General features: G+C 42.6%; 1 protein-coding gene across 6 annotated transcripts in view; it reads right to left on the bottom strand.

Annotated features, from left to right (window-relative positions):
• The window catches only part of KIF13A (kinesin family member 13A), a 238,511-nt gene that overhangs the window by 40,359 nt on the left and 173,834 nt on the right, over window positions 1-24,318 (bottom strand). For all 6 annotated transcript variants that reach the window (XM_032140355.2, XM_058432204.1, XM_032140352.2 and 3 more), the window contains exons 17-22: window positions 17,950-18,163; window positions 11,718-11,880; window positions 8,152-8,292; window positions 7,039-7,188; window positions 2,946-3,107; window positions 2,260-2,433 (exon numbers count right to left, since the gene is read on the bottom strand). In XM_032140355.2, the coding sequence (XP_031996246.1) occupies window positions 2,260-2,433; window positions 2,946-3,107; window positions 7,039-7,188; window positions 8,152-8,292; window positions 11,718-11,880; window positions 17,950-18,163 (1,004 nt within the window). The remainder of the gene's footprint in view (window positions 1-2,259; window positions 2,434-2,945; window positions 3,108-7,038; window positions 7,189-8,151; window positions 8,293-11,717; window positions 11,881-17,949; window positions 18,164-24,318) is intronic.

The raw sequence follows: 24,318 nt of genomic DNA on the forward strand, positions 1-24,318 counted from the left end.
TTAGATCTGGAAGGAAAATTGGGAGGTAATTTAACTCAACCCGTTTCTTTTTTTTTTTTTTCCCTTGAGACAGAGTCTTGCTCTGTCGCCCAGGCTGGAATGCAGTGGCGCAATCTCCGCTCACTCCAAGCTCCACCTCTCAGGTTCACACCATTCTCCTGCCTCAGCCTCCCGAGTAGCTGGGACTACAGGCACCCGCCACCGCGCCCAGCTAATTTTTTGTATTTTTAGTAGAGACGGGGTTTCACCGTGTTAGCTACGATGGTCTCGATCTCCTGACCTCGTGATCCACCCGCCTTGGCCTCCCAAAGTGCTGGGATTACAGGCGTGAGCCACCATGCCCGGCCTCAAGCCGTTTCTTATATCAATAAAGAAAATGAAGAAAGCAAATTGTCCAAAGTCATACGGTTTGTTAGTTGCAGAGCTGAATCTACACTGTCTTACACTTGGTTCATTCTCAGTTCCACAGGACCACTCTGATTTTCAGCTGGCGTAGACTAACTCAATGAACTGTTCCTTGCCATGGCTTAGGAGAATAATAACAGAATTAAATTTTATATGGTTATCTTCATGACTTTATGCTCTTGCTCTTAAGCTTTCCTACCCTATTTCCTCTTTCTAAAACACAAACAGACTGAGCATGGTGACTCACGTCTGTAATCCCAGCACGTCGGGAGGCCAAGGCAGGAGATAGCTGGAGCCCAGGAGACACTGACCAGCCTGGACAACAAAATGAGATCCTGTCTCTACAAAGTAAAAACTAGCTGGGTGTGGTGGTGCACGCCTGTAGTCCCAGCTACTCAGGAGGCTGAGGCAGGAGGATTACTTGAACCCAGGAGTTCAAGGCTGCAGTAAGCTGTGATTGTGCCACTGCATTCCAGCCTAGGCAACAGAGTGAGACATCGTCTTTAAAAATGAAAACAAATCCAAACAGATGATTGTGAGGAAATGAATACTGAACTGACTGAGATGGGTGGCAAATCACCCAGAAAAACGAAGTAGGCAACGAGCCAAGCTAATTTTCTTTCCATTAGTCTCTCAGTGGAATCTCAGGTGAAGACATCGCTTGTGACTCTAATTTGCAGAAACAGCTGTGCTATATTTATTTAACCATATAGTATCTGCTTTTTAGTCTATTTTATTTGAAAATAGACCCAGAATTTAAGAAGAAAAAGAAACTTCATGACAATCTATACATTTTACAGATGAAAAAACTCCAAGATCACAAGAGATCCAAAAAACTCTAAGATCACAAGAACCCAGAAGCTCTGGGACTAGCATTTATTAAAACAGCTGTTAACCAGGACACACTTAAAATTCAGATTTCATCTTTCTAAACAAGCAGCTTTGTGGGTTCAAAGAAAGATGGGGAATGTTTAAAAGAATATTCAGAGAACAACAATAAAAATGATTAACAAAGATTTTGAGGAACAGGCTTGTTGAATACAGATAAATGTAGGCTATTTGTTTTCAGAAAAAGAAAAACTTGATAGCCTTTACCTATGTGAAATTTTATAGGTGGTGATATGGATTAGTTTTCTAAGTGTAGAACCAGAAAGAATAAGCATGATTTGCAAAAGAAGGGGTCTTGAGTATCTGTGTTTTCTAAGGAAAAACAAAACTACAGAGAGGATGGAGCTGGTCTTTCAGAAATGACTTGTCAGCAGTCCCTGTGAAAGCCAGGAAGAGTATATGATGTCTCAAAGGAGATCCAACCACATTCACCACAAAGTCACCTTTCCTTTTTTATATTTTCTCATATGACTTATGAGAAAATCTATATGAAACATACCATATCACTCATATGATACATTAGAATGTAATGCTATATTCATAAGAATCAGATGTACAGCAACTTACATGTTAAGATGTGCAAATTCTGAAGTATGTATAATATGATCCCACTTTTGTATAGCATTTTTAAAGAACTTATGTGTGCATGATGTAAAAGGTTGTATGTACATATGTTATGACACACATATAAAAGATGTAGAGCCTAGAAAGTAGTTTAATGAAATATGTAGCAACCTGTCATTGGTGGTTTCTATCTTTGGGGAACAAGACTGTTGGTAGAGATCTTTTAGATTTTATTTTAAATATTTCTAAACTATTTGCATTTGTAATGAGGTATATTTTTGAGGTTAAAACATCTAATAAACATATTATACTTAAAACAAATGCTCGTGGGGACAACTGATCATTGAACTGCACCAATTTCTGCTGCTTCCTACACAGCTCATTTGGTAACGGCATTTGTACCTTACAGTGGGAGAAGGTCACTGTGTACTGGGCGTCCTTGGACTGTGGTGAAGGCACCTCGGGGTCCACCACCGGGGCAGCCACCGTAGACTCACACTGGTCCCAGAATGTGTACTGACAGAAGACGAAATTTGAGAGGTTTAAGGGCAGCCCCGTTGCTTCTTTAATTTTTACCTGAAGAGATAAACAATACAAATAAAACTCCAATAAACACTAAACATTCTTTTATTTCAGCTACCTCAAATTTAAGAGTAAGCGATGAAATAAATCAGTCATCCATTTGACATCTGAAAATATTATATCTGACACCGTGACACTAAGGGTTGTATCAAGAATGAAATCTGTACCACAGTTCTGTAACTATAGTATATAAACTTGGCAACAAATACACACATTCCTGCAAAAGCTTCCTAATGACTGAGATACAGCCTTTAATAGAAAAACATAATTCACTAAGCAACATACACTTCTTGCATGTCAAATACATAGATACTTTTGAAATTTGATGCAACTGTCATCAGAAAGTGTGCTATATTTCTGAAAACAAAGTACTGTCCACCATTGTATCTGCTGTTACAAAATTCAACTTTTACTACCCCGGATGAAAAACTCTCATAAGATTTTTTGTAAAATGGTTTTGCATGAAAAACGTCATTTATATGAGCCTCCCATCACTGTCCTCTCACCCGACATGTCAGCTTTTTGACTCGGTGAATGATTTCCCCACTGCTGTCTACGACTTCAAGGCTCCCACTTTCACTGGAATTCTCCGAAGAGTCATCCTCCACCACACGCTCTGGAACAGCTCCTGTAACACGCATCACTTCCACGTGGAGACGCCCTGCAACCTGGGTCAAGGAACCAGAGCACCTTAGAGTGAACAGACATCCTATGGGCAACCTCGACCCAAGACAGACGTGCCTTCTACAGTGAACCTGGAGAGGGGCTCTGCAGCTGCTGTTTGGTCATCTTTGGCAACGGGAATCCTGCTACTACCAGAGCAGTCCATTCCACCACTTGCCCCTGTGATCGTCCTGCCTTAGTGTGAGCCAAATTTGCATCCCTGCAACTTGCCTTCTGGAGTCATCCTCAAACGTATCCTTCCACAGGACAGCCCAGGAATAGCTTAAAGGTAGCTCTCACATTTTACTTGGAGACATCTAGTATCCATGTTTTTTTTTTTCCAAGATGGAGTCTTGCTCTATCATCCAGGCTGGAGTGCAGTGGCATGATCTCAGCTTGCTGTAACCTCCGCCTCCTGGGTTCAAACGATTCTCCTGCCTCAGCCTTCTGAGTAGTTGGGATTACAGGCACGTGTCACCATGCCCGGCTAATTTTTTTTTTTGAGATGATGTCTAGCTCTGTTGCCCAGGCTGGAGTGCAGTGGCATGATCTCGGCTCACTGCAACCTCCACCTCCTGGGTTCAAGCGGTTCTCCTGCCTCAGCCTCCCAAGTAGCTGGGATTACAGGTGCCTGCCACCATGCCCAGCTAATTTTTGTATCTTTAGTAGAGACGGGGTTTCACTGTGTTGGCCAGGCTGGTCTCGAACTCCTGACCTCATGATCCACCCGCCTCGGCCTCCCAAAGTGCTGGGATTACAAGCATAAGCCACCGTGTCCGGCCAATTTTTGTATTTTTAGTAAAGACGGGCTTTCACCGTATTGGCCAGGCTGGTCTCGAACTACTGACCTCGTGATCTGCCCACCTCAGCCTCCCAAAGTGCTGGGATTATAAGCATGAGCCAACGTGCCTGGCTATCCATGCTTTTTAACACGTTTTTAAATATTTAATATTTAACACATCCATGTTTTTAAATATTTAGTAAGTGAAATGCTTCATTCACTTATTCATTTGACCAAACAGCTAGCTCACGAAATACCAAAATAAAAACACAGGTTCTGCCATCAGGGAACTCACAATCAAGGGAGGCAAGACAGAGAAGTAACTCACTAACAGGCCAGGCGTGGTGGCTCAAACCTGTAATCACAGCAGTTTGGGAGGCCGAGGCGGGTGGATCACTTGAGGTTAGGAGTTCAAGACCAGCCTGGCCAACATGATGAAACCCTGTCGCTATTAAAAATACAAAAAAAGAAAAAAATTAGCCAGGCATGGTGGGTCACACCTGTAGTCCCAGCTACTTGGGAGGCTGTGGCAGAACTGCTTGAACTCAGGAGGCAGAGGTTGCAGTCAGCCGAGATCGCACGACTGCGCTCTAACCTGGGCAACAGAGTGAGACTCGGTTTCAAACAACAACAAAAACAACAACAGCAGCAGCAACAAAACTCACTAATAACAGCATAGACTAGTTGCTATAATAGATACATGTGTGAGCTGTTACGGGATAAACTTATCCACTAACAAATATTTACCAAGAACTAACTGTGCCAGGAACTGTGCTATGCACTGTGCATCCAATAGCAAACCAAACTGACAAGGTTCCTGGGCTCGCGCAGCTTTTATTCTCTTGAGAGTAGAGAATGGGTGTGTAACTCAGACCGGGGCTGGGAGCAGGACGAAGGAGGGCTCCATAAAGCAGTGCCATTAGATTTAATCCAGGAGGAACAGCATATTGAAAGCCACACAAATACGAGGAGAGTTATTTTAAAACTTTTTCATTAAAAGGTTTTAAATTTTCTATCATGGTGGCTCTCTGGATAGGAGCCAGTTTAACCGTGTTTCTCTTAAAGCTGGCTGCACAGAATCAAATTAGAGGAAAAGGATTATTCTGAAATTTGCATTCTTGGAGTGCTTTAATTGTCTTAATTATCTTTCATAACACAGTTTCAGGTTGTAATGACTGTGGCTGTCATTACACATGTGTACAAGATGACACATGTTCTGGTAGTGCTGCTGTCATCCTAAATAGGGACGGTTATTTTTAAAGGTAGATCAGATCCAACTTCCACACAGCAATTGGCACTGGCACCAAAGACCTAAAAGAAATTACGTGATGACATCTGAGAAGACAAATACAGAGGAAGTAGTAAGATGAGGGAAGAAAGGAAATAAAAGAAATCAGAAGATGGTTATTCTTAAGCTTTTTTTTTAATGCTTTTCAATAATCTAATTCATTTTAATATAATTTCAGGGGGATTCATGGAATACTCAAAGCACACCACAGACTCCAAATTAAGAAGTCCTGAACTAGGGACTCAGCCACGGAATCACTCTGCCATGTTAATTGTGCTCTCTTTTTCTTTCTGAGACAGGGTCTCGCTCTGTTGTCCAGGGCGTGGTGCATTAGTATGATCATGGCTCACTGCAGCTTAGACCTACCCAGGCTTTGGTGATCCTTCTGAGTAGCTGGGACTATAGGTGCTCATCACTATGCCTGGTTAATTTTTTTTTTTTTTTTTTTTTTTTGAGACAGAATCTCACTCCGTCACCCAGGTTGGAATGTAGTGGTGCGATCTCGGCTCACTGCAACCTCCGCCTCCCGGGTTCAAGTGATTCTCCTGCCTCAGCCTCCTGAGTAGCTGGGACTACAGGTGCCCACCACCAAGTCTGGCTAATTTTTTTTTGTATTTTTAGTAGAGACAGGGTTTCACCATATTGGCCAGGCTGGTCTTGAACTCCTGCCCTTGTGATCCGCCCGCTTCGGCCTCCCAAAGTGCAGGGATTACAGGCGTGAACCACTGTGCCCGGCCCATGTCTGGTCAATTTTTAAATTTCTTTTTTAGAGATGGGGTCTCACAATGTTGAGCAGGCTGGTTTCAGACTCCTAACAGTGCCCATTTTTCCCATGGGAAAAAGCACTGTTAGGCACTGGTCCTCTGGAGCAGAATGTTCATGGGGTGTTTCCATAGTGGAGGGTGGGCTGTGCACTTACACCCCACAACTGGGAACCCGGGTCTATATCACAGCTTCACTTTGGGCAGAATGGCATCTTATTCTTCACCTGCTCTAAGAATCAAAAGAAATAACCCAGTAGTTCAAGGTACATTTTCTGAAATATGTTATGCCTACCTAGGCCACTATATTTAAATAGCTGAAATACCAGAGTTTAAAAGGAGGGTAACAATGAGTCATTGAAGCCTGTTGTGTTTGAGTACTTTGGATTGCAAAATAATCCTCCTGAGTTGTATCTTATAAAAACCATTTAGGGGCCAGGAAGGAACTAGAGTATATTGCAAAGGCATGAGATTACCTTTAAAAAGAGAGAGCGATATGGGGCACAGAGCTGAATAAGGTTTCCAAAATATTTCCCATTGGATTAAAACAAAGAAAAAACTTGTGACCTCCAAATATTAAATGTTATAATAATCTTTTAAGACTATGACTTGAGCCAGGCACGGTGGCTCACGCCCGTAATCCCAGCACTTTGGGAAGCCGAGGCAGGTGGATCACAAGGTCAGGAGATGAAGACCATCCTGGCTAACACGGTGAAACCCCGTCTCTACTAAAAATACAAAAAATTAGCCAGGTATGGTGGCGGGTGCCTGTAGTCCCAGCTACTCGGGAGGCTGAGGCAGGAGAATGGCGTGAACCTGGAAGGCGGAGCTTGCAGTGAGCCGAGATCGCACCACTGCACTCCAGCCTGGGCGACAGAGCGAGACTCCGTCTCAAAAAAAAAAAAAAAAAAAAAAACCCAACTATGACTTAATTCTCAAAGCTTCTAATATCGATTATTAGTAGAGAAAAAAGAATGCAGATCTTGACTATTTGCCTTAGTTTCTTGATCCACCTCAAGAACATAGCTTAAATAGAATGAAAAACAAAATAAAACAAAACAAAAAACTTGAACCACCATCGTTCTCCAAGGCTGGCCTGTGCTTACCTCCCCCTGCTGGCTGATGATAGGGACTGCATACTGAAGCTTCACATCACAGAAGAGGCATTCCAAGAATACATTCGCCACCCCGATGAGGTTGTGATTCTCTTGGGCTTCATAGAAAGGGTCACCTCGTTTCCCGTAGAGTCTCTTTGCCTGAGCAGTAGGAGGAGCCAGTGAGTGGACGAATAAGAGACACAACATCAATTTAAATAATATTATTTAAAACTAGCATTTGAAAAAAAATTTAAAGAATCTATCCATTTAAACAGGAAGTAAAATTATAATGTCACATAAATAAAAACTAAATTAGCTGGGCGTGGTGGTGCACGCCTGTGGTCCCACCTACTCAGGAGGCTGAGGCATGAGAATCGCTTGAACCCAGGAGACAGAGGTTTCAGTGAGCCGAGATCACACCACTCCAGCCCGAGTGACAGAGCGAGACTCTGTCTCCATTTAAAAAAAAAAAAAAAAAAAAGAATTAGCCCATGGGAGGGGCCATGGTTTGCTGGGGAGCTAAGTGATGCCTGTGCAGAGGATTCCTCTTCAGTAGCTGCCTTGTCTTCCTTATCCACCTCACTTGCAGCTTTTTCATTTCATCCCCTTTGTTTTGCCTCATCTCTTTGCCAAGTCTTCTTTTCCACTGCTAATGTCCAAAAAATGGATTATGCAAGCTTAAATTACTCTTAGTAATCTACCCGGCCACAATCACAGCTAGGGGTGCGTGAACACACATTAATGAATGCAAAATCCACACTGGCTCTAGCCAAGCTGATTTTTCACAGCACTGATAAAATGGCATAAATTTACTTCATTCTACTTCTTTTCACTTGAAATGTAGTAAACATGAAGCCAAATAAGAATCTACTATATGTTTTCTTCATTTAGTTCCCATCTGTGTGGGGATCACGTGTTGTATTACTGATCCAACTTAGCACTTCTTTCAAAATCACTTGTACTTTATTTTCCTAATGTCTAACGTATCATGAGCACATCTCCGTGTGTGTGTGTGTGTGTGTGTGTGTGTGTGTGTGTGTGTGTGTGCGCTGCTAAATTGCTTATGCTTATATTCTCTGTTTTTAACATAACAAAATCTCCATTACATTTTATCTCTTTTACCTCGGGAACTTTTTCCTTCCATTCTTGGTAAAGGTCTCTCATGTCAATTAATTTATTCTCCAGCTTCTCAATGGTCCACACTTGGGTGCTCTTTCCTTTCCTCCTCACTTGGATAGCTGGTTCACTCACTATTGCACCTCTCTGCATAAGGAAGAAAAACAAAACAAACCCTGTTATAACTCCTTTTTCGATTGCTAAAGCAATATATATACAACAGTAACACAGTAAGTTTGCAAAACACATAAATGCATACAAAAGAAGATAAAATTCTACTACCTAGGAGGATAGTCTGGTTTATTTTCTATCTTCTATGTACACTCATGCACACTTTTTAATTTTTATCACAAGACCAAACAAAAATATAACTTCATACCCCAATCCTCTCTCCAGTTTTGATATTGTGATCATTTTTCTTGTATTGTTAAATATTCTTCATAAGCATGATTTTTTTTTTTTTGAGATAGAGTCTTGCTCTATCACCCAAGCTGCAGTGAAGTGGTATGATCTTAGCGCACTGCAGCCTTGACCTCCTGGGCTCAAGCAATCCTCCCACCTCAGCCTCCCAAGTAGGTGGGACTACAGGCACGTGACACCATGACTGACTATTTTTTATTTTATTTTTTGTATTTTTTAGTATAGATGGGGTTTTGTTACGTTGCCCAGGCTGGTCTTGAGCTCCTGTACTCAAGCAATCTGCCCACCTTGGCCTGCCAAAGTGTTAGGATTACAGGCGTGGGCCACCAGGCCCAGCCATAACCATGATTTTTTAATGGCAACATAGCAGTATCCATAGCATTTGGATCTACTATACATTTGACTAATTATTCTATTGTTTGACATCATGTCTGTTTCAAGTTTTTGCTATTATAAAGTCCACTATAAGCATCCTTGTAAACAAATCTTTATGGACACTTCTATGACTATGGGCTTAGAATAAATTTCCCAAAGGGGAACTACTAGGTCAAAAGACTAAAACTCGGTAAGACTGATAAGATAGTCCCTGACTCATTTTCTAGCTTGCTTGCTGGAAGAAAAAAATGTATGGATGAAAAACAATTTTCTGGCCGGGCGCGGTGGCTCACGCTTGTAATCCTAGCACTTTGGGAGGCCGAGGCGGGTGGATCACGAGGTCAAGAGATCGAGACCACGGTGAAACCCTGTCTCTACTAAAAATACAAAAAAATTAGCCGGGCGTGGTGGCGGGCGCCTGTAGTCCCAGCTACTTGGAGAGGCTGAGGCAGGAGAATGGCGTGAACCCAGGAGGCGGAGCTTGCAGTGAGCCGAGATCGCGCCACTGCACTCCAGCCTGGGTGACAGAGCGAGACTCTGTCTCAGAAAAAAAAAAAAAAAGAAAAACAATTTTCTTACTTTTTTTAAATTTAGTTTTTCTTTTTTTCTGAGTAATAGAAAAACAATTTTCTGGCTGGGCACGGTGGCTCATGCCTGTAACCCCAGCACTTTGGGAGGCCAAGGTGGGTGGATCACCTGAGGTCACCAACATGGTGAAACCCTGCCTCTACTAAAAATACAAAATTAGCTGGGCGTGGTGGCGCATGCCTGTAATCCCAGCCACTTGGGAGGCTGAGGCAAGAGAATCACTTGAACCCAGGAGGCGGAGGTTGTAGTGAGCCAAGATCACGTCATTGCACTCCAGCCTGGGCAAAGAGTGAAACTCTGTCTCAAAAAACAACAACTGTTGCAGGAAGTCAGGGACCCCGAATGGAGGGACCAGCTGGAAGCGAGGCAGAGGAAGATGAATTGTGAAGATTTCATGAACGTTTATCAGTTCCCAAATAATACTTTTATAATTTCTTATGCCTGTCTTTACTTTAATCTCTTAATCCTATTATCTTTGTAAGCTGAGGATGTACGTCATCTCAGGACCACTGTGATCATTGTGTTAACTGTACAAATCGATTGTAAAACGTGTGTTTGAACAATATGAAATCAGTACACCTTGAAAAAGAACAGAATAACAGCGATTTTTTGGGAACATGGGAAGACAACCATAAGGTCTGACTGCCTGCGGGGCTGGGCAAAAAGAGCTATATTTTTCTTCTTGCAGAGAGCCTATAAACAGACGTGCAAGTGGGAGATATATTGCTAAATTCTTGTCCTAGTAAGAAATATTAATATTAATACCCTGAGAAAGGAATGCATTCCTGGGGGGAGGTCTATAAACGGCTGCTCTGGGAATGTCCATCTTACCCGGTTGAGATAAGGACTGAGATACGTCCTGGTCTCCTGCAGTACCCTCAGGCTTACTAGGGTGGGGAAAAACTCCACCCTGGTAAGTTTGTGGTCAGACCGGTTCTCTGCTCTTGAACCTTGTTTTCTGTTATTTAAGATGTTTATCACGACAATATGTGCACCACTGAACATAAACCCTTATGAGTGGTTCTGCTTTTGCCCTTGTCCTGTTACCTCAGAAGCATGTGATCTTTGCTAGACTGGTATTAGTAGTTCTGCTTTTTGCTCTTTGAAGCATGTGATCTTTGTACCTACTCCCTGTTCTCACACCCCCTCCCCTTTTGAAACCCTCAATAAAAACTTGCTGGTTTTGAGGCTCAGGCGGGCATCACGGTCCTACCGATATGTGATGTCACCCCTGGCGGCCCAGCTGTAAAATTCCTCTTTTTGTACTCTCTTTATTTCTCAGCTGGCTGACACTTACGGAAAATAGAAAGAACCTACGTTGAAATATTGCGGGCAGGTTCCCCCGATAAACAACAACAACAACAAAAATGAAAAACAATTTTCTTCAAAGTTTCTCCCTACAGGAAAAATTCTTCAAGGTGAAATAACAGGAAACTCCCAAACGCTTGCAAAGAGTGCTGTGTATTTGAAGTCAGGTATCATAAAAAGTCTTCCTTTCTTGTAGAATTAACTCTTAAAAAGGTACCATCACAGGCTGGGCAGAGTGGCTCACGCCTGTAATCCTAGCACTTTGGGAGGCCGAGTGGGTGGAACATCTGAACCCAGGAGTTCAAGACTAGCCTGGCCAATATGGCAAAACCCTGTCTTTACTAAAAACACAAAAATTAGCCAGGTGTGGTAGTGCGCACCTGTAATCCCAGCTACTCGGGAGGTTGGGGTAGGAGAATTGCTTGAACCCAGGAGGCGGAGATTGCAGTGAGCTGAGATCATGCCATTGCACTCCAGCCTGGGTAACAGAGCAAGACTCAGTCTAAAAACAAACAAACAAACAAAAAAACCCCAGGTACTATAGCCTACATGTATTCCCCCATTTCAGAAAGGGGCATTTACATGCAAAAAAAAGCAGGCAAAATATATGTTTCCAGTTTTATTGTTTTAAAGAAGGCACATAAATTAGGAAGTCCTTCAGCCACTACAATTTTGTGTATTCTGCTTATTACATATCTAAGAACATCATTTAAATGGCATTCTTACCCAATGAGGTATATAAAGAATGTCTTGAAAAAAAATAAACATCTCTGGCTGATATCAGGATTCCTCAGGCATGTTTCTGGGGTTTCAGTTTTAGATCCTGTTTTACAATATTTACTATTGTGCATCTTGCCCTCTCACTTGAAGGACATTCTTACCTTCCTATTGGCACTGAGGTTTGCAGCAGGGATCTGAAGAGTCACTTGGTAATCGGTGAGTTTGCTCATTTCCTCAGCCAGGAAATTTGCTTCCCTCACCAAGGTGTTAGCTTTAACCAGCTGCTCTCGCAGTTTTGCCAGGCTTTGTCGGAAGAGTTCATCCCTGCAGTGTCACAGAAAAGGGAGGGAGAAAATCTAAAAGAAAACTGCAATCCCGTTTCTAAGTGAGCATCTTATTAGAAAATGGGAGAAAACTCCTCTGGGGCAGTATTTTTCAAACTATTTTACCAGACTACCTCCCATCCTTCCCTCCTGCCCACAGATGGGCTATATGCAGTAGTTGAGAACTACTCAATGAGTAGTTGAGAACTTCTCAATGCAGTAGTTGAGAACTACTGATGGGGAGCAAATTGTTGAGCGACTTAACTGAAAACCACGTTTTAAATCATGTAACATGTGAAAACAATCAGATTGTGATCTGAGGATGCAAAAAACCAGTAAAGGAATCTTTGGGAAAAACAAACGATGATTATGACTTATGTGTGCTGAGGGAGGGTGGTGGGGCAGGGAGGGGTTGGCAGATGAGAGAAACCTGGAGTTAGGAGAAGAAAGTATTTTTCATGACTTCTGCAGTTGGCAAAAGGCATGCCATGGTAAGGTAGTTCTGCAGTAGCAAGAATTCTTCTTTTCAACTCTCTGTACAACATTACTTGCTGATAAAAAGCTTCTCTAATATACCAAATTGTCAAAACCCTCTTATATGTTCCCTCAGCCCCATGCCTTTAGCCTCCATAGCATTTGCCATAGTTACAACTTTTCATTTTTACTTGCATAATTATTTGTTTAATATCTGTCTCCTACTAGGCTGTTAGGTGCCCCAGGGCAGGGACCATGTCTTTTTTTGCTTGCACTACACTAGCTCCTGGCCAAGTGCACGACCCATCGTAGGATATTAAAAAAAGACCCACTGAATAAAGAAAAGAGTGCTTCTGGATTGCACATTTGAAGCTGGGTTCTAAATTGCACACTCCATCTAGCAATTGATCTGTGCCATATATAACTTCTCTTTTCCACCATTTATACGCCACAGGAAACTCTTACATCATAGAAAAATAATGAGCTCAAAGCATCTAAATCTCTACACCTCACTCGTGACCTTAGAAATGACAGAGGATGCACGCTGTGAGGATGCTAATATAAACAAAACAGTTTCTTAAAACCATATTACCAGCTGGGGGCAGTGGCTCATAGCTATAAGCCCAACACTTTGGGAAGCCGAGGTGGGAGGATCACTTGAGGCCAGGAGTTCAAGACCAGCCTGGGCAACATAGCAAGACCTCATTTCTATTAAAAAAAAAAGAAAAACGGTGATACCATTTTTCCAGTCACCCACGCTTAGATTTGTTCAGTCGGCTCAGTCTCTTCTCTTTTCTACAATGTCCAAAAATTCACTCTTCTTTTGAAGCATCTCCTAAGTCTCTCTGTGTTTTATCATATCCCTGGCTCAGGGCCCTTACACCCTTCCCAATAATCTCACAGCACCCAGGCTCTTCTTTCTCCACTGCAAGACAGTCCTTATCAAGCCCTGCCTTCTTCAGGCCGTTCCTCAGCTCAAGGCCTTGCAGGGCTCCAGTGAAACCTGACAAAATCAATAATGCAACTATTCTTGTCTTTGAATGACATTCCTAAAACATCTCATCTTTTTTTTTCTTCCTTCGTTCTTTCTCTCCCTCCCTTTTTCTTTCTTTCCTTCTCTATCTCTCTTTTTCTTGGAGATAGGGTCTCCCTATGTTGCCCAGGCTGCAGTGCAGTGGCTATTCAGAGGCATGATCACAGTGCACTACAGCTTGAAACTCCTGGGCTCAGGTGATCCTCCTGCCTCAGCCTCTGGAGTAGCTGAGACTATAGGCATGTGCCACTGTACCCAACTTCTACACTTTTCCTTTCTTTTAAGAATTTAAGCCCCAAAGAAAATCAATCTGGAATTAAGAGAAATCAAAAAAATATTTTTAACTAACTGAAAAATACTATGATTAAAAGCAAATCACCTTCTTTATCAGATACTTTTGTTTTTTAAAATTTAAATATTTTGACTTATTTTAGGTTCAGGAGTACATGCACAGGTTTGTTATACAGGTAAACACATGACTAAGGGGTTTGATGTATGGATTATTTCATTACCCGGGTAGTAAACATAGTACTTGGGAGCTTTTTTTTTTCTTTTTCTGAGCCTCTCCCTCCTCCTCCCACAGGCCCCAGTGTCTGTTGTTCCCCTCTTTCTGTCCATTGGTTCCCATGATTTAGCTCTCACTTATTAGTGAGAACACATGGTATCTGGTTTTCTGTTCCTGCATTCGTTTTCTAAGAATAATGGCCTCCAGTTCCATCCATGTTCCTGCAAAGGACATGATCTTGTTGTTTTTCATGGCTGCATAGTATTCCATGGTGTACATGTACCACGTTTTCTTCATCCAGTCTATCATTGGACATTTAGGTTGATTCCATGTCTTTCCTATTGTGAATAGTGCTGCAATGAATATACATGTGCATGTGTCTTTATGGTAAAACAACTTATATTTCTTTGGGTATATACCCAATAGTGAGATGGCTGGGTGAAACGATAGTTCTGTTTCTAGCTCTTTAAAAAATTGCCACATTGCTTTCCACAATGATTGAATTACTTTACACTCTCACCAACAGTGTATAAGCGTTCCCTTTTCTTTGCAACTTTGCCAGAATCTGTTATTTTTTGACTTTTTAATAATAGCCATTCTGACTGGTGTGAGATGGTATCTCATTGTGGTTTTGATTTGCATTTCCCTAATCATTGGTGATAATGAACACTTTTTAATATGCTTCGTTGGCCACATGTATGTCTTCTTTTGAAGACACTTTTGCTTTTATCTTTTATATTGTTTAGTAAATAGAAAGGATATCAATGGGTACAATTATATCAGTTACCCTCAACAGCTAGCTGTTGCTTGGTGTAAAGCCACCAGCTCATAGTAAATGTGTAAAAGGCAGCTCTTCAGAAAAAGGACCATCTGATAACTTTTGTCTGTTTCTTCCAGGTACGATAAAGTATAAAAAGTAACATAACACCCGGTGCAGTGGCTCACGCCTATAATCCCAGCACTTTGGGAGGCTGAGGCGGGTGGATCACCTAAGGTCAGGGGTTCGAGACCAGCCTGGCCAACATGGTGAAACCCCATCTCTACTAAAAATACAAAAATTAGCCAGGTATGGTGGTGGGCACCTGTAATCCCAGCTACTTGGGAGGCTGAGGTAGGAGAATCGCTTGAACTTGGGAGGCGGAGGTTGCAGTGAGTGGATATCATGCCATTGCACTCCAGCCTTGCACTCTAGCCTGGGCGACAAGAGTGAAACTCCATCTCAGAAAAAAGAGTAATATAAGTATGATAAATCTTCCTATTTCAGTATCCAGACAGATGAGCAGGTAGCTCCTGGGGAAAATATAATTGACTCTCTTCTCTTTATTTAACATTAACAAGGGCGTGACTGTTGCGAGCCTTTCACTGCAGGGCAGGGTTCCCTTTTCTCCTCTTGGGAGTCACCTTCCCCAAGTGTGGCCTGTGTTCTGCATCTCACTAGCCATGAGTGAGATGTGTGTGTGAGTTACAGGAAGAGCTGTAGAGTCAGACTGCCATGGCTCTGATCCCATCGCCCAACTTACCAGCTAACTGACCATCTGGGTAAATCATTTAACCTCTCAGACTGAGTTTCCTTATGTATAAAGGCAGTAGCAGTTGTGAGGATTAGAGGAATACAGGAACAGCAATTAGTAGCTGGTATATGGTATAAATGGTGTATAGATGTTGCTTTTTTTTTTTTTTTTTTTGAGACGGACTCTCACTCTGTCGCCCAGGCTGGAGTGCAGTGGCGCAATCTCGGCTCACTGCAAGCTCCGCCTCCTGGGTTCACGCCATTCTCCTGCCTCAGCCTCTCTGAGTAGCTGGGACTACAGGCACCCGCCACCACGCCTGGCTAATTTTTTGTATTTTTAGTAGAGACGGGGTTTCACCGTGGTCTCAATCTCCTGACCTCGTGATCCACCCGCCTCGGCCTCCCAAAGTGCTGGGATTACAAGCGTGAGCCACTGCACCCGGCTTTTTTTTTTTTTGAGATGGAGTCTCACTACCACCTAGGCGCAGAGACCGGTAGTGGCCCCGAATGCCTGGCTGCACTGTTATTTACTGGATACAAGAAAAGGGGGCAGGGGAAGGAGTGTGAGCCATCACCAATGATAGGTAAAGTCACGCAAGTCATGTGTCCACTGGACAAGGGGCCCTTCCCTGTTTGGCAGCCAAGGCGGAGACAGAGGACAGATTACGCTATCATTTCTCCTATGTATTTCAAAGACTTTTAGTACTTTCACTAATTCTGTTACTCCTATCTAGAAGGCAGAGCCAGGCGTACAGGGTGGAACATGAAAGCAGACCAGGAGAGTGACCACTGAAGCACAGCATCACAGGGAGATGGTTAGGCCTCCGGATGGCTGTGGGCGGGCCTGAGTGATGTCAGGCCTTCCACAAGAGGTGGCGGAGCAGAGTCTTCTCTAACTCCTCCGGGAAAAGGGAGACTCCCTTTCCCGGTCTACTAAGTAACGAGTGCCTTCCCCAGGCACTGATGCTACTGCTAGACCAAGGCCCGCTAGGTAATGGGCGCCTTCTCAGGCACTGGCCTTAACACTAGACCAGGGAGCCCTCTAGTGTCCCTGTCTGGGTGTAACAGAGGGCTTACACTCTTGTCTTCTGGTCACTTCTCACCATGTCCCTTCAGCTCCTATCTCTGTATGGCCTGGTTTTTCCTAGGTGATAACTGTAGAACAAAGATTATTATAATATTGGAATAAAGAGTAATGCTACAAACTAATGATTAATGATATTCATATATAATCATATCTGTCATCTATTTCTAGTATAACTATTCTTATTCTATATATTTTCTTTATTATACTGGAACAGCTTGTGCCCTTGGTCTCTTGCCTTGGCACCTGGGTGGCTTGCTGCCCACACTCCACCACTCTCTCCTTTGAGAGTTCTGATATAAATATTTTAAAGTCATAAATCTTTTTTTTTAAGTCAGGTTCTTTTTTTTTTTTTTTTTTTTTTTTTTTGAGACAAAGTCTCACTCTTGTCACCCAGGCTGGAGTGCAATGGCACGATCTTGGCTCACTGTAACCTTCACCTCCTAGGTTCAAGTGATTCTCTCGGCTCAGCCTCCTAAGTAGCTGGGATTACAGGCACCTGCCACCATGCGCAGCTATTTTTTCTTTTTTTTCTGTATTTTTAGTAGAGACAGGGTTTCACCATGTTGGCCAGGCTGGTCTCGAACTCCTGACCTCAGGCGATCCGCCCTCCTTGGCCTCCCAAAGTGCTGGGATTACAGGCGTGAGTCACCGCACCCGGCCTGAGTCAGGTCAGGTTCTTTCTGTCACCCAGGCTGGAGTGTGGTGGCAAGATCGCAGCTCACTAAAGCCTTGATCTCTGGGGCTCAAGTGGCCCTCCCTCTTTAGCCTCCCAAGTAGCTGGGATTATAGGCATGAGCCACCATGCCTGGCTAATTTTTTATTTTTTGTAGAGACAAGGTCTCGCTATGTTGCTCAGGCTGGTCTTAAACTCCTGGGCTCAAGCGATCCTCCCAGTGACCTTATAGGCATGCACCACTACGCCTGGGTAATTTTTACTTTTTGTAGAGACAAGATCTCACTATGTTGCCTAGGCTTGTTTCAAACTCCTGGGCTCAAGTGATCCTCCTGCCTCAGCCTCCCAAAGTGCTAGGATTACAGGTGTGGGCCACTGCACCCAGCTATAAATCTTAAACTTCCACATTTAACAGATTAATCAGCACTGAAGTTGTATTTAAATAGATTCAAAAGTATGAGAAATAAGAAAAAAATGCTTTTGTGTTAAAGAAATTATTCAAACTTTCTAAATTTCAATACATACCTGTCTAACCCTTGCAACTTGGCACCATTTTTACTGAAGGGTAAAGGGTTTGAGGGTAGGAGGGGTCTTTAACAGCTGACATTATAGTAAACATACTTAGGATGGACAATATCTGTGAAAGGAAAAGCTAATTGGCAATATCACGTATGGGATTAAGAGTTCTCTTGTTGCTAGGTTTGTCCTGACATGTCTCACAAACCCCTCCCTCAAAGACCCATGGCCTTGGGGCCTTGACTCTGGACTGCCCGTGCTGCAGTTCTTACCTCTCTTCTGCCCACTGGGTCACCTTCTGCTGCGCTGTCTGGCTGCTGTAGGCCAGGCGGTCGGGGCCGCTGCTCTGCGGCTGCCTGTCGGGGGAGAGCTGCTGGCGGAGTTGCTCCAGTTCCCGCTCATACATGAGCCGCTGCTCCTCTAGGGCACTTCTCTTTTCTTCTAGGTATTGTTTCTCCAGGATCTGAACCACATTTTGAACTGGGTCTAGTGAGCCAAGAGACAAGGCAAGGTGTCTTAGTGGCGGCTAAAACAAGCATTCATGGCAGGCACTGAAGCCTGTGGGGGCTTCCTCTAGCAAGGAATCTAGCCAGTCAATACGCTTTTTGTGAGAGGCCTGAGGGGCCACATCAGGGAAATCTTCTCAAATTCCTCGTTACAGACATTGCAGATAAATGCCCTTTATAAGTATACATTCTCCACATCCTCTATGTTACTTTCTTCAATTTGATGAGCTCATCCTAACGTTTAGATAAATCATTAATCTACTACCAGCAGATGGGGGAAGAGAGGGAAATGTGATCTTATCCACTGGGAAGAAAAACTTCACGAAATCTAGGACAACTCCAAACACAGATGCACTTAAGATTTGATCTTTCTTTATGGTAATTCATTTCTATGTCCATTTAATATCAGTTTTGGTATATGACAAAGATTTATGACTTTCACCACAAATCTTATTACTCTTGAATTTCTCTAAGTGGGAGGAAACTTACAGATCACAGCACATGTTTGAAAATATTGCTTAAGGATATGGTCTGGCAATTTCTCAGACTAGTATCTAAAACGACCATTCACTTGCAAAAATAATAAAAACCTGTTTCTAACATCTCACGTGTACAGACACAGAGCTCACCACCATGCACATGGGTGAAAAGGTATAGATGTACTAACAGATCTTGCTCCAATGAGCTACTGTGATGGTTGTGGTATAGGTAAATCCTAATGGGCTGGGCAGGACATCAACTTGGTAATGACCAATAAGCTGGTTACTGTGGAGAAAAGATCAAGGCTCTGGTCACATGTACAATAGGAGAAAGTTACTGACATCACTAAGTGAGGACAGTGTAGGGAAGGCGAATGTTAGACAATCTCAATAGTAGAACAAGAAAATCATCATCACAGTTAATATTTCCCAGAACTATATCGGACTGAGAGATGCATTCTCAGACCAGCCTGGGACATGATTTTCTCCTTGTACATTCACACATTTGCCTGCTATTCAGTGCCATTTATGCTGTATTCCCACACATTGGCACTCAGTTTAATTTCCAGAAAAGAAGCTGAAAATTAAAGTGACTCAGGAGGAATTTTTATATTACCTGATGATTGCTATTGACTGATTTTTCCAAGATACCCTATCAACTTGTAAAATACACATGTAAATTGTACTAATTTTCTATATTAGTATTAAGAGAAAAAGACAGCTTGTTAGCTTCAAAAAATAAAGTTAAATAATTCAAAACAAAAAGAATCAATTTTTTTAAAATCACAAGAAAAGCTCAGTATAGGTGAGTTGTTTTAATAAAAATGACAACCACAATGGCAACAATAACTCTACTAGCTCCTGGCTACATCTCAGGTAGAGGTTCTATCTGCTTTGCATGCATCACCTCATGAAAGCTGTCAACAAGCCTAAGTGTGGATATCATCCCGATTTTAAGAAACTGGGGCTCAGAAAGGCTAAACAGCTGAGCTACATCACGTAGCTACAAAGTGACAGGGTCAGGTTTTGAACTCAGATAACTAGAACTAATTGGCTGGGGTAGGACATTCACTTGGTAATAAACTGAGGTGGTACTCTTACCCCCAATGTTTTGCTTACAATTAGTATTCTGTGAAAGAGTGATACTTTTAAAAAAGATACTGTTTTATTGATATGAAATTCTAAAATTCAGCACGTTTTCAAAGAAGCAAAATAAGTTTTCTTTGTAGAGTCCTGACATGAGTCCCTAAAATACATCACATTTTTTTTTTTTTTTTTTGAGACGGAGTCTTGCTCTGTTGCCCAGGCTGGAGTGCAGTGGCCCGATCTCGGCTCACTGCAAGCTCCGCCTCCCAGGTTCAAGCCATTCTCCTGCCTCAGTCTCCCCAGTAGCTGGGACTACAGGCGCCCACCACCATGCCTGGCTAATTTTTTGTATTTTTAGTAGAGATGGGGTTTCACCATGTTAGCCAGGATGGTCTCGATCTTCTGACCTCATGACCTAAAATATATCACTTAAAAAGCTGATGGAAAATAAACTGGGGGCCAGGCGTGGTGGTTCACGCCTGTAATCCCAGCATTTCGAGAAGCTGAGGTGGGCGATCACTTTAGGTCAGGAGTTTGAGATCTGCCTGGCCAACATGGTGAGATCCTATCTCTACTAAAAACACATAAACTAGTCAGGCGTGGTGGCATGTGCCTGTAGTCCCAGTTACTTGGGAGGCTGAGGCAGGAGAATTGCTTGAACCCAGAGGCGGAGGTTGCAGTGAGCTGAGATCGTGCCACTGCACTCCAGCCTGGGCGAGAGAGTGAGACTCCATCTCAAAAAAAGAAAGAAAATAAACTGGGGGAAAAAACCCAAACCAAAAAACAAACAAAAAAATCTTATGCAAACGTAGATCCTGGGTGGGTAAAACATTATCTATATAATAACAACCTATGTATTCCTAAGCATCAGAACTTCTGACAAACTCCTATAACTTCTAAAAAAATATGAGAAATATGGTAAGATTTTTTTGAGGGCATCTGAAGACATTTTAAATGTAAGCTCTAGAGAAGAAAAGTTCTTTCAGAATTAAAAAAATATATACACATATTTCTCAAACAGTATATAGGCTCTGGGTTTAAAAACGAAAGGACAGGGTGCTACAGTACTCGCCATCCATTTATATTTAGATGGAGCCCAACTGTCCTAACAGTGTTTATAAATCTTTTCCAGAGAAACTGGAAAACACACCATTTTATAAAACTGCATTATAGGGTTTTTGCTACAAGATACTGAATAAGATATATAATCCACATTTCCATTGTTAGTCAGTAGTGCAGAAACACACATGATCCCAAATGACTGAGGCAGAGGGGATCTCATCCCAAGGTTCCATGCTGACACAGGCCACGTGAGTGAGGCTATTTGAAACTGCACCAGCGGCTGTCATGACACAGCACTACCACTACTCACCAGGCATGATGAGTGGCCACAAATTGAAGTGCAAATACAGAAGAAAGAGCAACTCAATCCGTCCTTCCTCTAAGACTCCCACAGTAGAGTCTTGTAAGCCCCATTCCCGAACTCCCAGATCTGCCCTTACCACACACAGCTATGGTGGAGGTCTAGGGGTTGGGTTTTTGTTTCGCCTCTGATCCCTAACATTAGTCTGGAAACACCTTTCTCATGGACATCTTTGACGATATTTTCTTTTCAAATCAATTAACCAGTTTCAAGTCTTTACCCCACACACAGCCTATTTTAAAACAGACCATCCAAATCAGCAAGTCGATCTGACTCTATGATGTGGCCCAGGACAGAAGCCAAAGATTATTCAGCCCTTTCTCAAAATACCAACCAAATATCAACAGATTGTCCACAGGTTTATTTTTCCTATCATTTTCCTTCTCTTGAATAAACTGTTTTAAATAGTGAACCAGGTGCCCAAAGCCAAGATCTCAAAGAGGTAAGTATTTTAGGAAAAAAGAAAGGACCACGTTTACTTTGGGCATAGCACTTTCTCGTCCTCATTAGTTTTTTCTTTACTTAGTAGGTAACTATACAATGAGCTCAAACTGACTCATCATCCCAAGAATGGAAAAGAGAAAATGGCGGTGGTAGTGGTGCTGGTAGCGGGGTATTTATATGAGAAAGAGAATTAGAATTAATTAACATCAAAATGTCTAAAAAACAGAATTGAGAGGAAATAGATCTTTGGAGAAAAAAAGAACTATTTGATCCCAGATGGAACAAACTGGCACTATGCATGACCCTTTGTCAGCCCCTTAATTGTTCCTTATTTTTAAAATGTTTTGTAGAGATGAAGTCTCACTATGTTGCCCAGGCTGGTCTTGAACTCCTGGCCTCAAGCAATCCTCCCACTTTGGCTTCCCAAAGTGCTGGGATTACAGAAGAGAGCCATTGCGCTTGGCAAAGTTGCTCTTTCTTTAGAGCTGCCATTGACATTGAAAAAAGAGATGATTCTTATTTTGTCTGATTCCTATTTCAAACCTTTGGGAAGAAGGCATTATTGTCCACAAATACTAGGTTTCTTTTTACTTTTAATTCAAATAAATTGGGTTTTAGATCAGTATTTACTCTAGAAACTAAAAAATACATTATTCTTAGCTATTACTGGGATAATGTAGGTGAACATATATCTGGAAGTACTACTGACCTGAATTGCTCTGCTGTCAGCAATAAAGCCATCAATAATAGCAGTAATAATACCAATAATACTTTTCAGTGCTGTTGCACACATACAGAAGAATAGCTGCTGTTAAGAATTTAACCAAAATCTGGGAGGCAAATGGAATTGGGACATGGTGTGTGTGTGTGTGTGTGTGTGTGTGTGTGTGTGTGTGTGTGTGTGTATGTGTTGGGAGTGGGGTGTTCACAATTGAAAAGGAACATTCCTCAATGAAGAATACAGAACACCTTCATCAGCCAGAAAACTCCAGCTTCTTCCCAATCATGTTAGTTAGATTTTTGCCAAAGCATGGAGCATGAGCATCAATCAGCAGCACTGCTAAAAACCAGCCAAGCTCCCTCATGCCAATGCCAATCACTTAAAAACCTTTATCCCAGTGTTTGTGAAGGAGCTTCGTCTGAAACCACAGGAGAGGAAAGAGGATCTTCAAATAAGACCACCAAGGGGATGACCACCAGGCAGATAGGCTTATTATCGGGAAGCCACCTAGCAGTAGAGGGGAATCACAGTGAACACCGTCCAGCCACCAGCACGTCAGCACTTGCATCAGAGACTGTGTGTATGCCCCAAAGGGAAGCTCCACTGGAACTGGGTAAAGGGTAGGGTAGGGGGAAACATGACTTTTTTTTTTTTTTTTTTTTTTTTGTGATGAAGTCTTGCTCTGTCACCCAGGCTGAAGTGCAATGGTGCGATCTCAGCTCTAACTGCGGCCTCCACCTCTCAGGTTCAGGCGGTGCTCCTGTCTCAGCCTCCTGAATAGCTGAGACTACAGGCACACATCACCACACCCGGCTAAATTTTTGTATTTTTGAGATAGATTGGGATTCACCATGTTAGCTAGGGTGGTCTCGAACTCCTGCCCTCAAGTGATCTGTCCACCTCAGCCTCCCAAAGTGCTGGGATTACAAGTGTGAGCCATTGCGCCTGGCCATAAATATGACTTCAATATGGACAAAATCAACACTGGAGAGCAAGGCCTGATCTGGGATACAAAAGAATAACTCATATTAACACTGTGCACCAGGCCACTGATGACTCCAATTGGTTTGGCTGAGAGGATCAGAGGAATTAACAAATGCTTACTAAATACTCATTGATTATTGAAGGAGTTAATTTACATATAAGACAGTAATTGATTAAAATAAGAAACCTATGATCTGGGAGGGCTAAATGATTAAACTGATACCACCTGTAAACTCTGCAGAGTTAGCAACTAGAGATGTCTAGATTCTGTAACGTCCGCTGAAGCAATGAGCTCTCTCCAGTGGGAGTTCCTCCACCTGGAGTTTGGAGTCTACATCCTCCTGAACACCCTGTATCCACTCAGGCTTCCAAAAGATCACTCACAGCAGACTTGCTGTTCAGGCAGGTTGTTAAATGACCCATTAATGTGATTCTGATGCCTGAACATCACTTTGGAATGTCTCTGGGATTCCTCCCAATTGGTGGGGAAGTAGCAGAGTGGAATGAATCTTGATTCCTAGCTATGGTCCACCCTGCACTGCAGGGCCAAAAGCCCCAGTGGCTAATCTTAACACTCTACTCTTACTGTTTAAAGACAGAAATTGCCAAACTTTCTCATAAGGTTGTTTTTTCCCACTTTTTTCTTCATGGTTCTATACCTTTTTTTTTTTCTGAGACAGTTTCGCTCTTATTGCCCAGGCTGGGGTGCAATGGCGTGATCTCGGATCACTGCAACCTCCGCCTCTCGGGTTCAAGTGATTCTCCTGCCTCAGCCTCCCGGGTAGCTGGGATTACAGGCACCTGCCACCATGCCGGCTAATTTTTTATTTTTAAATTTTTAGTAGAGATGGGGTTTCACCATGTTGGCCAGGCTGGTCTTGAACTCCTGACCTCAGGTGAGCCACCTGCCTCAGCCTCCCAAAGAGCTGGGATTACAGGCATTAGCTGCCGTGCCTGGCCTCTATACTCTTTATATAAATACATTACACTTGTTTTTC

This window comes from Hylobates moloch, unplaced genomic scaffold, assembly GCF_009828535.3.
Source record: "Hylobates moloch isolate HMO894 unplaced genomic scaffold, HMol_V3 SCAFFOLD_20, whole genome shotgun sequence".
In the NCBI taxonomy this organism is placed as follows: domain Eukaryota; kingdom Metazoa; phylum Chordata; class Mammalia; order Primates; family Hylobatidae; genus Hylobates; species Hylobates moloch.